This window comes from Ailuropoda melanoleuca, chromosome 2 (genome assembly GCF_002007445.2).
Source record: "Ailuropoda melanoleuca isolate Jingjing chromosome 2, ASM200744v2, whole genome shotgun sequence".
NCBI classification, from domain to species: domain Eukaryota; kingdom Metazoa; phylum Chordata; class Mammalia; order Carnivora; family Ursidae; genus Ailuropoda; species Ailuropoda melanoleuca.
Window position 1 is genome coordinate 42,837,650 of NC_048219.1, and position 17,120 is coordinate 42,854,769.

The 17,120-nt window shown below is 37.0% G+C and overlaps 1 protein-coding gene across 9 annotated transcripts in view; it reads left to right on the forward strand.

Moving 5' to 3' along the window:
- LRRC7 (leucine rich repeat containing 7) overlaps positions 1-17,120 on the forward strand; it is a 555,497-nt gene that overhangs the window by 413,854 nt on the left and 124,523 nt on the right. For all 9 annotated transcript variants that reach the window (XM_034653683.1, XM_034653674.1, XM_034653676.1 and 6 more), the window contains 2 exons: positions 6,450-6,524; positions 12,101-12,245. In XM_034653683.1, the coding sequence (XP_034509574.1) occupies positions 6,450-6,524; positions 12,101-12,245 (220 nt within the window). The remainder of the gene's footprint in view (positions 1-6,449; positions 6,525-12,100; positions 12,246-17,120) is intronic.

The following is a 17,120-nucleotide window of genomic DNA, read 5'->3' on the forward strand; positions in this document are numbered from 1 at the left end:
TTCTTGAGTAAATTCACTCATTTTTAATGGAAACAATTGACGTTCCTATGAAATTAACTACAGATGGTCCCTGACTTAAAAATGGTTTGACTTACAATTTTTCGACTTTACAATGGTATACATTCAGTAGAAACTGGACTTCAAATTTTGAATTTTGATCATACCACTAGCAATGTGCAGTGGGATGCTCTCTTGCCATGCTGGGCAGCAACAGTGAGCCGCAGCTCCCAGTCAGCCAGGGGATCACCAGGGTAAACAACCGATACATTTACAACCATTCTGTACCCATACAACCATTCTTGTTTCATGCTTTCAATATGGTATTCAATAAGTTACGTGAGACATTTAACACTTTACTATTAAATAGGCTTTGCGTTAGATGATTTTGCCCAACTGTAGCCTAATGTAAGTGTTCTGAGCATGTTTAAGGTAGGCTAGGCTAAGTTATGATGCTCAATAGATTAGGTGTATTAAATGCATTTTTGACATATAATATTTTCAACGTATGATGGGTTTATCAGGATGTAACCCCATTGTAAATCAAGGAAGATCTGTGGTATGAGTAAAGGCAATTTATGTGTAAGGTTGGGTGGTGTAAGCCATTTAGTTTAGTTCAAAGATCCACTTAAGATTGTTTATTGATCATGAAATGTCATTGCATCATCTTCATGTTATGGTTTTTGTTTCAGCAAGGTCATATATTGATCTACTAAATTTATTTTCTCTCTGCTATTATTAGGAACTGGCTGAAATTTCTTCTGTGGCACATTTTATTATAACATCCAGTAATAAAAATACTATCTTTTTTTTTTTTGAAATCTGGCATATGCTTTACTTTCTTTATTGGGCAACTGTGATCACCAGCATTATTCGTTATTTCAGAATTTCAGTTTTAAGCTGTAACATGATGTCATCTATAGAGCCAGAAGACCTGAGGAACTATCCTAGCTGCAGTTGTGCAACCCTCATGAAATCATCTCATTTTCCCCAGGAAATTATTATCAGATTCTTCACCCATAAAGTAGGACTATTACTACCTTATGATGTTATTAAACAAATTAAATGAGAACCTTTGAAATGAAGTGGAAATATAGGTTGGCATTAGTTATTCCTTTCCAAGTAGTCGTAGATGTCTAGGGTTCCCAGTAGAACCCAATGTGAGAGCTATTTTACAGGTATAATTGGTCAGCTTTATCTGCCACCTTCTCTGACATAGCCAAGGGAGCATATTATACAGTACCTCAAAGTGTACCCAAATTTTTAGAGACCATGTGAGATCTTTTGTTCCCACAGCATCCTCCCCTGCCCACACACCAAGATTTCATACCGCCCAGAGTTCCAGCTTCAAGACTGTTATTGCCTAGAACCACTTCAGAAATCTTAAACTCCTAACTTCTGCTCTCATTCAAATTTTTCACATTTCTAGTTCTCTCAGTCCCTCACTTGTACTAAACTCCTCGCCAATCTCATGGAAATCTGACATCTCTTTCTTCTTCTGTTTTTTCTTACACTGTCAGTCCCCCACCTGGTCACCAAAAAAGTTAAAATAATTATCATTGATAGAGCTCTTTTGATTGCCCTTAACTTCCTCTTTGACTCCCCTCAAACTATGCTAGTATGTGCCATTCTCCCCAAGCACACTATGTATACAAAATTCTTGACCCCTCCTGCTCAATAGATTACGCTGCTCCTTACTTCATCAAGGAATGTTGAGACTTTCAGACATGCCCTCTCTCCACTTCTTCTCTTCCCCCCATCAAGCTCACCTACAACCATACTTACTGTCTTCCCTTGATTCTCAGTGAAAGAGTTGTCCTACTTGTGTTAAAGGCCAGCTTCTTTTCTGTGCTATTAATTTCATCTTGTCACCTCTTAGAATTTACTGCATTAATTTTATAGCATTTTATTTGTCTTCAATCTGACCCTCTTTGCCAGTGTCATCTTATCAGCTTGACTTCCTCAATTTCATCCTAGTCCCTCAATTTCTATCACTAAGATTACCAGTATGCTGCTGTTTCCAAAATTGAGTGGACAGCTTCAGTCTCTTATTTCACTGCACACCTCTGCTGTAAATGATACTCATATTCACTTCCTTATTCTTAAAGAATGATCACCCAACATTTGCAGCAACATGGACGGGACTGGAGAAGATCATGCTAAGTGAAATAAGTCAAGCAAAGAAAGACAATTATCGTATGGTTTCACTCATTTATGGAACATAAGAAATAGCAGGAAGATCAGTAGGAGAAGGAAGGGAAGAATGAAGAGGGAAACAAACAGAAGGGGGAATGAACCATGAGAGACTATGGACTCTGGGAAACAAACTGAGGGCTTCAGAGGGGTGGGGGGTAGGGGACTGGGGCAGGCCGGTGATGGGTATTAAGGAGGGCACATATTGCATGGTGTGCTGGGTGTTATACGCAAATAATGATTCATGGAACATTAAATCAAAAACTAAGGATATACTGTATGGTGACTAACATAACATAATAAAAAATTGTTATAAAAAAATACAACACTATTCATTGGACTTTAGTAACTCCTTACTCTCCTGGACTCTATTCCTTCTTGCCTTCTTCTGAGTTAGCTCTTCCTGTTTTTAGCTCTCAAACGTTAGTGTTCCCCAGGGTTCCTCCCTCAGTCAGTTGCACCTCTGATTCCCTCCCATTCCCCCATACTCTCACAAAATACCTAAGTTGTATCCTCAGCTCAGACCTATTCCCTAAGCTTCAGATTTTAATAGCTAACCAATTCCTGGACATCTCCACCAGTGTCTCATAGGAATCTAAAGCTAATTATGGTTAAAACTGAATTCAGTTTCTCTCATATATCTGTTTCCATCTTGATAATCTGCAGCTCCATTGGTGGCACCACAGGTGCTGAGAAACTGGGGGACAACCATGACTCCCACTCTCACCCCTATATCAAATCACCAAGTCCTACTGTTTTCATCTTCTAAATGTTTCCTGAATCCAACATCTTCTCCTTATTCCTCATTATCTTTCATTACTAGCCCCATTAAGTTTTCCAGTTTTTTTTCTTTTCTTTTATCACCAGGATAGATATACATAAAATACCAATCTGCCATAGTCACTTCCTATTAAGAATAGTATAGTGATGTTCCATCACCAGTATAATAAAGCTCTAGCTGCCTAAAAAAATATGAGGACTTCGTAAAACCCACCTCTTTTTGTTAGCCTCATTTTCTGCTATTCACTCTATTTCAAACTTAACACTCAGTAGAGAAAACTGCCTATTGCCATTCATTGCTCACGCTATTTCTCATCTCTGCTTCAGGCTAAAATGTGCTTCCTGTCCTCTCCTCTCTACTGACCTACTCCTTCTCATGAATACGTATGTGGCGCCATGGATACTTATGTGGCTTCCTCATTACTAGGGCATTTAGGTCCCCCTTTCTTTATACGTCCATAATACCATGTATTTACTTTTTCTATGTTTGCCCCAGAAATAGAACATGAGTTGCTTGAGGGCAGAGACCATACCATGCATTATGACTCTAGTGTTACGCCTGTAACTGAGTAGATGTTTAATAACTACTTACCAAATAAAGGGATAACTAAATTACTAAAGTACTTTGTACCCATTCTTATCATTCTTTTTTTTATATATATGATATAACTGTGTGGCATGGACAGTAGTGTTCACCAGCTATTCCATGAATTTCTCTTATATTTCCCAGCCTTTCTTGAACTTAGGTTGAGGCCTTATAAATAGTTCTAGACATGGAGATATAAGCAAAAGTGGTATGGGTCATTTCCAGTCTGAGATCTTTAAGAGCAGTGGCTGGTTTTTTATACTCTCTTCTCTGCTTTGACTCTCCTAGAAGTCTTGAGATGGTGGCAACATAATACTCTGGGGGCAGAACCCATGACAGTGGACAGTGGAAAGTAAGCCTATCTGGTGTTAAGCCATTGAGATTTCAGGATTAATTTGTTACCACAGCAAAATTGAGTTTATTTTAAATAATGTTCATTGTTCCACATTTATAAATTAATATCCATCTTATTACATACATAAGGTTGTATTGAAGTTACCAGTATGCAACTCTTTTTCTAAAGTCTGCAAGATGCATAGGCTTAGGAAAATCTGCACCATGTGACTGATATTTGCAACTGGCCTGACTGTTCCTAGCCAGCCCTCTGCCTTAAAGCCTCTGCACATCAGAGTGTGCTTTGTACACTTGATTTGTTTTCCATTCTTGCCCAGCTTAACATACAGGTAGAGTAGTTCATCTAAGTAAAAGTGAGAATATTTTCCTACACAAAAAAATCCCCCACACTTATTCACACGTGCCTCTGAGTCTGCAGAGCTGAATGCCATGCTCTAACTGTAGATTTTGATCCTTGGTGTGTTTTTTTTTTTCTGTGTTTATTGAGAGATTTTTTAAAACTTTTTAAAATTTAAATTCAGTTAACATATGATGTATTATTTGTTTCAGGGGTACAGGTCTGTGATTCATCAGTCTTATATAATACCAATTGCTCATTACAATGCCTATCTTCCCCAGTGCCCATCACCCAGTTACCCCATCCCTAACCCCCTCCCCTCCAGCAACCCTCAGTTTGTTTCCTATAATTAAGAGTCTCTTACAGTTTATCTCCCTCTCTGGTTTTGTCTTGTTTCATTTTTTCCTCTCTTCCCCTATGATCCTCTGCCTTGTTTCTTAAATTCCACATATCAGTGAGATCGTATGATCATTGTCTTTCTCTGACTTTGCTTAGCATAATACCCTCCAGTTCCATCCACATCATTGTAATGACAAGATTTCATTTTTTGATGGCTTTGTAATATTCCAGTATGTGTGTGTGCCTGTGTACGTGTCTGTGTGTGTGTATTATATATATACTTATATATATATATATATCTCACCTCTTCTTTATCCATTCATCCTTGTTATAAATTTCTCCAAAGAATAGTACCATGTTCCATTGCAATTGTAGCCTAAAGGCCTCAGAGACTCTCTCCAAAGTAGTCCTGGCAGTCTCTGAAGCCTTCCTAATGTGTCAAAGATGTGTGTGTGTAACTTCTGCTGACCCACAATTACCAATAGTCTCATCATAACATAGAAACAACTCCATTCTTTTCCACTATTATTCTATAAAATACACTGGTTTTCCTAATTAGGTCTCAAATTTTATTGAACTATGGTTGTATCTTGTTTCAGTGATATTTTTTTTTCAGTTGAAAGAGACAAAAAATCTGACTTCAGGTGTGGCTTAATTTCAGCCTAATACCTTATCAGGATCCATCTTTTAACTCAAACAGGTTCTTCCCTGTTTTTCATGCCTGAAGCTCCCAGAGCTGTACCCTTCCAGTTTCTAACCCAACAGGGAAGAAAAAGAGTCTCTTCCCCTGAAGTCCCAGTAAAAGAAACATTAGTTCTCATCTGCTCTGAATGGATCCTGTTCCCATCCTTGAGCCAACCCCTGTGGCCAGGTGAATACAACGCACTAACTAGCTTAGGAGCTCCTCACTTCCCTGAAGTGACAAAAAGGAATCAACTTCAAGGGAAGCAGATGGCCTTACAGTGCTGAACGGGAAAATTTTGGGAGAGAAATCAGAAAAAGGTCATCACAAATCAAGAGATGATGCTGGTAGCAATAGCTTCTTTTATCTTCTCTATATAGTCTGCTGCCCATAGGTAGAATTTAGAGACAACTTCAATTTAGGGAATTAGAGTGTTTCATTAAGCACTTGTGTTACACCTTGATCATATTCTCACTCTCCTTACTCTGAATTTCTCTACGTTATTCTTTTCTCCCGCATGCTACCTTCTGTTTCAGTTACTTAAATGTATTTGTCTCCTTGATTAAATCATCAGCTACTTTAAGGCAGGAACCGGATTTGAATAACTGTGGATCCTACCTTGTGCCTTTAACATACTGGGCATCCTCACTATTCAACCAATAATAATTTGTCAAGTAAATGAAGGGATAAGAAATGAATGGGTCTAATTCATACTATCATCATTTCACGGTAATGTAATGCCTATGGGGGGTATGTGTGTAACGTTCTAATACACACACATAATAAAGACCTGCTGTGTGCCAAATACCATGGCAAACAATGGGGATACAAGGAATAGTAATTTAGAAACAAACACTGCTCTGCCCTTCAAAAGCTTATATTCTAGTGAAGACAAACACACTGAGTAATTAAGGTGTAATAAATGCTATAAAGTATGATTGTAGGGTGTTAAGAGAGAATAATCAATTTTAATTTTATTATTGTTGCTCCAATTATTTCCGGATCAGCTCTAGGTTGGCTGCCTCAGGGACTACCAGTTTTGATGGAAGTCTGTTAAACTTAGGACTTGTTACAGGATTAATATTAGATTCCCAAATAAAGTTTCCAGATTCAAGAAATTACACTTATATTGTGCTAAGAAAAGACCAATTTTGTTCTCTTTCTCCCTATCTCTCTCCTAGCCTGAAGTTCTGGATCAAATACAAAATTTAAGGGAGCTGTGGATGGATAATAATGCATTACAAGTGCTACCTGGGGTATGTAAGTTTTTATTATGACATGTTGTAGTCTAGCATCTATGTTATATATTAATTATAATTAATAATAATCTTCATTTATAAATCTCAGTGTTTGACTTTCAAAGTAAAACATTTGTTTGGTCACCAAGTGTTTTTCACTAGTCGTTTTTTTTTTTCCCCCACATACCTTCTGTAAGTGATGCAGGTATATACAATGTATGAAAGATTTTTCTTGTTCTTTTAGGATTACATTTTTCATCTCTCCACATACTGATTTTTAAAAGCTAAGAAATTTATATTGTTACATATAGAAAAAGAAAGTGCAGCATATAAAATTCAAGTCTTATTTTTGCAAAATCAAATTTATTCCTATAGGTAACTAGATAATTGTTTCTGCTCATATGTTAGAGCTCTTCCACAAAATAAAAGTCTTTCTTTCAGTTTGCGTGATTTCCAATAGGATACACTTAAATTTTTGAAAATGGTATGTGACAAATTACAAAGTGTTAAAAATAGAAAGTAGAACTAGAGTCCACTTTTTTTCAACTAACTGACAATCCAGTAATATTTCCCAAATAGTACATTTACCAGTCAACTCACTGAGTGTGAACATTCCTACCTTTCCATTCAGTGAAAGAATGGCGTCATAAAACACTGCCTCTTGCCACTCATAATACATGCACCTAAATAAGCATGTACATACACACACACATCAACCACAATGTTCCTATTGGTAATAGCCACTTCCAAACCCTTGCATTGGGCTAAGTAGACAGGACAGCTGGATTTGTAATAACTCTTCAGCCACTGAGATTTGGATGTGTGTTCCCAAAGCCAGTTTTATTCTTCTTTTGACTTGACGTTAAAAATTCCTTAAAATGATTGCAAAAGCAACTAGAATAAGAAGTTTTTCTCTTTTGAACAAGCATGAAACCACATAAAGGAGAAAATGTGGCAAAAGATTAAGGGGAAAAAATACCTTTTCTCTTATCAAAAGAATACATTTATACTGTCATCATAGACACAAAACAAAAAAGCATGCACATCCTTTATATATTGATTTATTAAAAATCCGTTTATAAATACACCTCTATGAACCAGAAACTGTGCTAATGTTAGAGTTACAAAGATAATATATTCAATGACCTTGAATATATTTATTTGAAGAGCCCACACATAATAGGAGAGACATATCTAGATTCCACTACACATAGTAGAACCTGATTTGTGCCATATTCAAGGTAGGTGCAGATCCTGGAGCAACACAGGTAAGACACTCATCAATTCCCTGTGCAAAGATTGAGGATCAGAATGTATATCTAGTTGGAAAAGTCTATACCTGCCTCTTTGATATATTTATTAATTCAAAAACACCTAGATAATGGCTAGCTCATGATAAATGCTAGGTGTTTTACAAATATTTACTCACTGGATCCTCATAATGAGCATGTGAAGTAGGGTTTATTACCCTCCCCATGTTATGGATGAGGAAACTAAAACAGAAAGAGTAAGTAACTGGCCCAAGGTCACACAGCAGGTAGATGGTGATAATTCAAACCAGCACCAGAAGCTGTTGTTCACTATGATGTTCCAAAATGCCGCTGCTATACAATCAGCAGAAGGCACAAATGAGAATTATGTCCATCTTTCTTTTCATAGCCATTACATTTCCAAAATCCAACCTTGAAAGTCAGCTGAGACTTCAGATTCTTTAGTAGGCTTATTATCTAAATGGAAAAGTAGTAATCAAACTGTCCATGAAACAGATAATGCTGCCTAATTTGTCTGTTTCAAGAGTAGATTTTTCTTAAACACTGCTTTAAGTAGATTTCTCATTTTACTTAGTATACTTGAGTTTCATATTTTGTTCTATTCCTTGGGGGAATACCCCTACGTCCTTGCCATAAAAAGGCATGGCTTTCTGAATGTCAATGCTGGCAAATAGTTGCTATGCAAGTACTTAGAAACACACGTCTTTGAAACGCTTATCTTGAATGCAGCCTTTAGCTAACCCATGTCTATCAGTTTCAAAGAATGATTAATCCTAAATATTTCATGTCACAAGACACAGGAAAAAAAGCAAGTTCATCTTATTATTAGTTCATGTATCATAATACATTAAATTCATATACTTGTAAAAGACTTTTGGAAGCCTGAGCTATCATTATGCTACTCTGCTTTTCATAAATCAGAGAAGCAAGTAGATGATGATGAAAAATTAGTCTTCTACGTAGCTGTCTCGTGACTGCCCCTCTAAGATCAATCCATCAAAATGTGACTAAACAACACATTGAATCTGTATTTATTCTTAAACAAACTCCAATATCTTCTTTTGTTTGTGATGGCTTCCACTCCATTCATTTGCTGTCTACTGCTCACTTATAGACCCCATTATGTCAAGGGATGTTGGAGCAAGATTCAGTATCCCCAAGTACTCTGAGACAGTGGACTTCAAAGGCCTTTATCACTCCAGGCTACTGTTGCCTTTACATGTTGCTTGAAAGTGAAGGTTTAGAAAGACTCAAAAAATAAACAGCAAAGTGTTATTTTGCTTCTAAAAATGATGTTTTGAAATTTCACACCAAAATAGTGAGTTGCAGTGCAGATAACAATGAAGGAGGCTTCAAAGAGTAAAGACATTTTCTCATGATAAAGGAACAAAAAAGAAACACACACACACACACACACACACACACACACACACACACACACACACATCATTCTTTTCTTGCTCACCAGAAGAGAAGAATGAGCCATGGTAACATAATAGCTCCTTGGGGTAGAAATCTATAGGTAAAGTGACAGTATTTTTTCAAGTGACATATTTCCAGACATGGGGAGAATTCAGCCCCCTGACCTAAGTCGCCCAAAGTACTTATTTCCTAGCTTAGCAACTGTTCGTCTACTCCAAGACCTTGCTCACATTCTCTGCCTGCATGGGGAGCAAGGGAACAGGCCTAGAGATATGTGCTGGGTTAATTAGGGAGTTAGAGGTCAGTAACTGACAATATAATCAACAGGTTTTGTGGTCTGTAATCTGAGAAAAGAGTGTTTGAATTTTAGCTCCACTCCTTAGTTGTGGGGTAACCTTGGAATGTTACTTGTAGTAGATGCTGTCATGCATCATCCTCCTGGAATGAAGAACTGACTCTATTTCTGAAGCTTCTGGGAATGCTACTTGCAGCTATCCACCCTCCTCAGGAATTGCTTCAGCTGAAGAGAACTTCCTTACCCAGGGTCTCATCCTTATTCCAGGAGACTTCCACCCAATGACCAATGATGAAGGTCTGGCTCCTCACCCTTCCTCAGGACAACTACAGGGCAATCCCAACTTAGTGAGTCTTGAAGGACCAGCTGCAGACTTCCTCAAGACTTCATCACAGCTCAGCATCTTCATCTGCCCAGTCATGCTTGCTTTCTCCCCTCTGTCTTTCGCTGGTTTAATCCTAAGAACACTCTCTCATAAACTTCTCTTTGTCTGTGCTTCCCAGGAAACCCAGCGTGTGACATTACTTAATTACTAAGCTTTAATGCGTGTTAAAGTGCCAATTCTGATTCAGTAGGTCTGGAGCGGGTCTGAGATTCTACATTCCTGACAGGCTTCTAGGTGGTTCCAATGCTGCTGGTCTGCAAAACACATTTTGAGTAGCAAGGATATGAAGTATTAAATAAAATAATATATATAAAGTACTTAGCACAGTGCCAAAGGTGTGCCTGTGTGTGTAATAAGTTTGTTTGTTTGTTTACACTCTTGTCAAATAATTAGAGACAATATACTAAAGTATACACAGGTAGATTAGAAGAACAGATGACCCAGTGAACATGGAGATGTGTGGGGCATTTATTTGCAAAACACGCCCTGAAAGAAAAAGAAAATGAGGACTTTCATCTTGCTCTGACTTCTGTGGTCCATGTCCCAACTAAGCAGCCCTTGATACTCCTGTTCACAGTATGACTTTGTTCCTCCCTGTCCTCAGTAATTAGTTACTAATCTAATTCTCCCACTTCTAAATTTTTCTTGAGCCCATCCCCTCTTCATCCTCACTTCTCCTGCCTTAATTCAGGTCCTTCTCATCTCCTCAGCTACACCGTTTCCAGATCCTTGTGATGGGTCTCTGCCACTCCCATCATGAATCTTTCTTCCACAGTCCCCTGAAATTGGTATTTTAAAGCACAGATGTGAGCATGTCATTCTCCATCTTAAAAACCTTGAACAGCTTTCCTTGCCTGTAAGGTAGAATTGACATCTCCTCACATAGCACGTAAGGCCTTTTAATACCTGGCTTCTTGTAATCCTACAAATCGAATTTCCCACTCTACTTTAAACGTGCCATGATTTTTCACATTCTGCTGTGAATGTACATGTCATTTTCTCTTCCAGGCGCAGGTTCTCCTTTTCTTGATAATCTGTGTCTTCCTGGCATTTTGTAGCCCTGTGCTTCTATGTCATTCTCCACATGCTTTGTTTTCTTGCATATACTATAGGGTATTATAATTATTTGTTCATTTGACATTTTCCTCCACTACTATGAGCTCCACAAGGATAAAGACTTTGTCTGTATCATGACAAGTCTCTCCTCATACTTAGTTGACTTAATCATGATTGTTCTCCCATGTACAACACAAACCCTGACACATAGTAGATCCTCAAAAAGAACTGTTGAATGAACAAGATACAGAATCTGTTTGGTAGGATAAAGTCCAAATCGTAATTTAAAACCTTTCTCATGCACTTGAAATTATAAGACTCAACATGTCAACATATGTTGTTTTGGTGGCAATCTGTATTTATTCATTCATTCATTCATTCATTCATTCATTCTTCTGCATCTTTGAGATTGTTGTGTTGAGATGTAATACACATGCCATAAAATTCACTCATTTAAAATATACAATCCAGTGGCTTTTAGAATACTCGCATGGTTGTATAGCCATCACCACAGTTTAATTTTAGAACATTTCCATTATCTTCAGAAGAAAGCCATTAGCCATCACTCCCATGTCCCCTTCCCCCCAACCTCCAGCAACCCTAATCTTCTTTCTGTCTCTATAGATTTGCCTAGTCTGGACATTTCATATACATAGATTCATGCAACAGGTGTTTTTTTTTTGTTACCGGCATCTTTCAACGCATATGTTTTCAAGGCTCATCCATTTTGTAGCATATATTTGCATTTATCGCAAAATAATATTACAACATGTGGATATACTACATTTTGTTTATCCATTCATCAATTGTTAAGCATTCGGTTGTTTCCATTTTTTGGCTGTCGTGAATAATACTGCTTTGAACATTTATGTTTTTGTGTGGACGTATATTGCATTCTTGAGTATATGCCGAGGGATTGCTGGGTCATATGAAAACTCTATGTTTAATGTTTTAAGGTACTAGCAAACTGTTTTTCAAAGTGACTGTACAATTTTAAATACCTGCTAGCAGTGTATGAGGATTGCAATTTCTCCACATTCTTGCCAATGCTTGTTATTGTTGTAGTTGCTTTTAAAATTAGTTTTACAGTGTTGTGGTTTTTATAATTTTCAAATGTCTTGTGAAAGTTTCTCAACTAACCCTGAGTTTATGCAATGTTATCAAGTCTATAGGGAAGTTAAAGATGTTGGTATACCTGGATATGTCAAAAAACAGAATAGAAACGGTTGACATGGACATTTCTGGATGTGAAGCCCTTGAGGACCTCTTACTGTCATCCAATATGTTGCAACAGTTGCCTGACTCTATAGGTGAGAATATTCTATTATGTCATGAATGTTTATATGAAATATATCATTTTCCTTTTTTGGCCGAGTCCTAGTTTATCAGTAGATATGGGGAATATACTATTAGCCTGACTGATACTAATAAATTACCAAGTTCATTATTAAAGATAAAAAATAGTATTTTACCAATATCTTAGAATGAAATGGTAACACTAGTTATTAAATTCAAGAAGGCTCTCCTATTGAAACGATCTTACCAAATTGACATATTTTTTTTAATTCAGATCTTTTAAGTTATAAAATGTTACTGGAAAAAGTGTATTTCTGGTTGTTATATGCAAATAGTGAATCATGGAACATTACATTGAAAACTAAGGATATACTGTATGGTGACTAACATAGCATAATAAAAAATTATTATAAATTTTAAAAAGTATATTTCTTAGATTTAGAGTAATTTGATAACCATGTATGTCTCCTTTTATCACCATAGAGTTAGCTTCTATCCACAGAGTGTTGCCATATCCTATTTTCAATACTCTTATAACACTGCTATAATCTAGAAATAACATAAAGATATATAATAAATATAAAATCTCTTTGTGGTTCTTTTATTAAAGACAGGTACATTGTCTTTTATATGCTGTTAAGATTTATGACACCAGAGAATTTGTCTGTTAGTATATGTCAAGTACCCAATCCATTTTTATTATAAATTTTTGTATGAGTAAAATAACTAGAGACTCCTTCTAATTTAATAATGAGCAAACCGTTTTGTGTAGACATCTTACTATTATTTATGAGAGGACTCAGGAGGGTAATTATTTAACTTTGGAGATTAGTTTTTAACACTCTTTGAATTTGATATGTCATATATTCTGGAACTTATTAAAACCTCTGAAAATTAAGTTACAACCTAGGTACTCTGATTGAAAGGAAGCCAGAAGACAAGGCAGTATTTCAAATTTTTCTTCAATATTTTGTTTCCATTTTCACCATTCTTTCAAGCTAATAGCAGGCTAGGTTTTCTTCCTTCGTATATTGATAATCTTTTATTTATGTAACCACATACTTTATAAAAACAGTATTTTTCCAGCTTGTTCCATTGTAAGACTAATGCGAGAGCTTTATTGAACACTTACACATTTCCAGGCTCTTTCTCTGAAAATTCTGATTCACTACATTTGTGATAGGCTCTCTGATTTGTTTTTATTAAACATCCTAGATGAAACTTATAATCAGATAAGTTCAGAAAATACTGTTTTATGTTGTAGAAGGTGAGGAGGTATAATGTTAAAAAGAGCATCCTAGCGTATAACACCCAGTGCACCATGCAATACATGCCCTCCTTACTACCCATCACCAGCCTATCCCAATCCCCCACGCCCCTCCCCCCAAAGCCCTCAGTTTGTTATACACAAGTAATGAATCATGGAATTTTACATCAAAAACTAAGGATGTACTGTATGGTGACTAACATAATATAATAAAAAAATATTATTCATTAAAAAAAAAAGAGAACATCCTTGCATTAAGATGACAGGGGTGATCATCTCCAGTCAAGATAACCACTCAAGATACATGCCTTAAACCCCCATTCCATCACCACTCCATATCTCTTCAAAGACATAATGAGAATAGAAAAGCGACTTACAATTAAAGAACATATTTTTGTTCCTTATTGCCTCCTCAGGACCAAGAACTGTGCCTAGTTTGTAATAAGGGCTCCTTAAATATTTAGCAAATAAAATAATTGAGCCGTGCTTTAAGAAGAATGAACATCTACCTGAACCGGAGCTAGAATAGAAATATAGCACTGACCCCACGCCTGATGAGCTCCAGACCACAAACAGCAGTGGCAGCTCTAAGTTCCACTCCCGCAGTGGAAAAAAAAAAAAAAAATTAAGTACCACAAGCATAACAGGAGAATCCAAATGCACAGGAGATTGAGGCAACAGCTCCTTTTCTGTGAAGAGAGCCTGAAACAAGCTACAACTGGTATGTGGAGCTGGCATTAGAGAGAACAGATACACGTTCCTTGCTGAAAACTTTGGCAAGTCACAGCTAGTTTGGACCGGATCTGCCCTATACACATGCGATGAGAGCGCCATGTTGCTAATACCAGACCTGGTTCCGAACTCCAGAAACCTGGGGTCAAGGGTAGGTAACCATAGAACTGCTAGAGAGCGAGGGGTGAGCATAGATAAGGAGAAAGTATTCACCCTCACAAATGAGCATGCAAACAGGAATCTTAAAGGAAAACTAATGTTGCAACAACAAAAAACTCAAATAGGAAAATTTACCCAGGAAAAACTAAAGTTATCAAGCAATATAAAAAATTATTTTTAAATATGTGTAGATCCTCAAATAGACAAAAGTTCCAATAACATTCATAAAAATAATAACTTGTAAAACAAAAACAAGAACTATGACTAAGAATATGTGGTTATAAAAAAAAATTAGAAATTCTGGAAATGAAAATGGCACATAGTGAAATAAAAGATGATATAATTATTTGTTTAAAATATCTTTCTTTAAGAAGGTAGACTAGGAAATTAGCCTTATGGTCTGGGGAAGACAACATGGAAAGGTGATAGAAAACACCAGATTAGGTACTTGGCCAGCATAAAGCAGGCTAGGATAGAAAGCGGGTACTATGTATTTAACACCTCCATTAAGAATCTGAATGGCTCTCAAATTAGGAAAGTAACTTTGTTAGAGGAGCTTACTCCTGAGACTGTATCTTTGGACCCTGTTGACTTTCAGAGAAAATTACATTTATGCATCTGCAGAGTTGCCAGAGTCCCTGATTATACATGTGGAATGGCTGACTTACCTCCAAAAATTCCCCTCTTGGTCAAGAGAAGCATCTGGGATAGGAGACTGAGAGCTGTGTTCTAAGGCCCTAAAAGAATTCATTGATTCTGATTGGATGGGAAATAGCATCTTATCTTCTTTATTTGGACATAATTGGACTACCAACATTTAAAAGAACAAAAGATAAGAAATTTTATAGTATCAATTAAGGAAAATAGCAACTAAAATTAAAATCTTTACTTCACATCTATTTTAGTTCTTCTGCAGCTCTGAGGTATTTGAATGGAGTGATACACTCAAAACCTGTGTGCTGAGTCCCTTTCCTTGTCTGGTTCCAGGGAACATGAAAGGGGCTCATTTATTCCTCTAGCTAGAGCTTTAATTATATAATTTTTTTTTTTTTACTGTCCAAAATAATTTATCTTATTCACTTAGCAGTTAAGAACACAGGTTTTGTAGTCAAGTTATCCTAGTTCAAATTCTGGCTTTTTTATCTTGCTAGCTTTGTGACCTTAGACCAGCTACTTAATCTCTCTGTGTTTAGTTTCTTCATCTGTTAAGTAGGGCAGTAGTAGTACCTGCATCATGGGATTATTTTCACCAATAAATGAATTCATATATGTAAAATTACTTAGAACAGTACCTGGCACATAGTAAGTGCTTGTGTGCTCATGTTAGCTATTATAATAATATAATAATTACTATAATCTTAAATTTGATGAGTGCACAGCTATTTGGCTTTCAAAATTCTATTACATGTGTGTAAATGCCATGGGAATATTAGCTATTTTTGATAACAAATCATATTAATACATTGCTACTTATTTTATATATATATATATATACACACACATATATATATATAAAATCATAGTTAAAGTCCTCCTTTTTCTTTCCCTTCAGTACTTAGTTGGGAATGTAGGCTAAAGAGGTGGGGAATTAGGGAAGGTCACAAATACAGGGAAGGAACGGAATAGAATACCTTTGGTTCCTGTAGGATGAAAGAAAACATCCAAGTAGATATGATATAGAAATGCAACAAAGGAATTATTTGTTAGAAGTCATGAGCAATGAAGGTTAGGTTGATGCCCTATTTCTGCTCTGAGGACAACCATATTCCTGCAGAAGCTGCAGAATCTGTCCAAAGAACATCCCCTTGGATGGAATATGTGAGTGACCAAGTAGCCCCATCACAAATGAACAAGGTTCCTTTAAACCCACAGACATGGAGCTAAGCACAGAGACCCAACTTGCTTCCACCTTTAAAGCTGTAGAAGCTTCCATCAGGTGTCAGAGCCACTACTCCATTCTCCAAAAAATCTCTGCTGCATCAACCTTTTAGTTTTAGTCCCTAACATGCCTCAAGATTTTTCACCACTACTTTCAGACTTTGGTACTGTGATTCTCTTAAAGGCTACGTTGCAGCCTGGCTTCATGGTGTTTGCACGGTGGTCTGTGAGCCAGCGTAAAACTTCTTATGCCCCAGTCAAGTGACATGGAGACTGTCGACCCTCGTCTAGCCCCACTGGTGGGCAGGTGCAGTGGTTGATAAGGGCTACCAAGTCATAAAAAATTAGCTGTAATCCATCACCCCCTGTTTTCTTTTCACAATTGGTGAACAAGCTCTTTTATATCTCCAGGGTTGATACTTCTTACATACACACCAGAGAAGCTGAAGTGATTCAGTCACCCTTTAAACCTAGATGAATATGGCGGTGGGTGAGCAAACTTCAGAGATAAATTACCCTGGTGAGAATTGTGCTCTTTCCCAGGTGCTGCTGTTTTCAGCAGTGAAGCCTGGGGGCACAAGTGGATGTATTAAGCTCCAATATTTTGTAGATATTTTCTCACAGCAGTCTGACAGTGAGAACCTTTATCTCCACTGGAGATTCCAAGTGCTTCTACAGAATATGTAACTGAGCATACTGAAATTTAAAGTGCAAAAATCGCTTATTTCATCTATTCTGACTTACTCTGTGCCTTTAAGGAATCCTCAGAATACTTGAGGTGGGGGGGCATGGTCCATGGTAGTGTTTCTCAAAGCATATTCACAAAACACTAGCTGTACAGGGTATGCTGCAC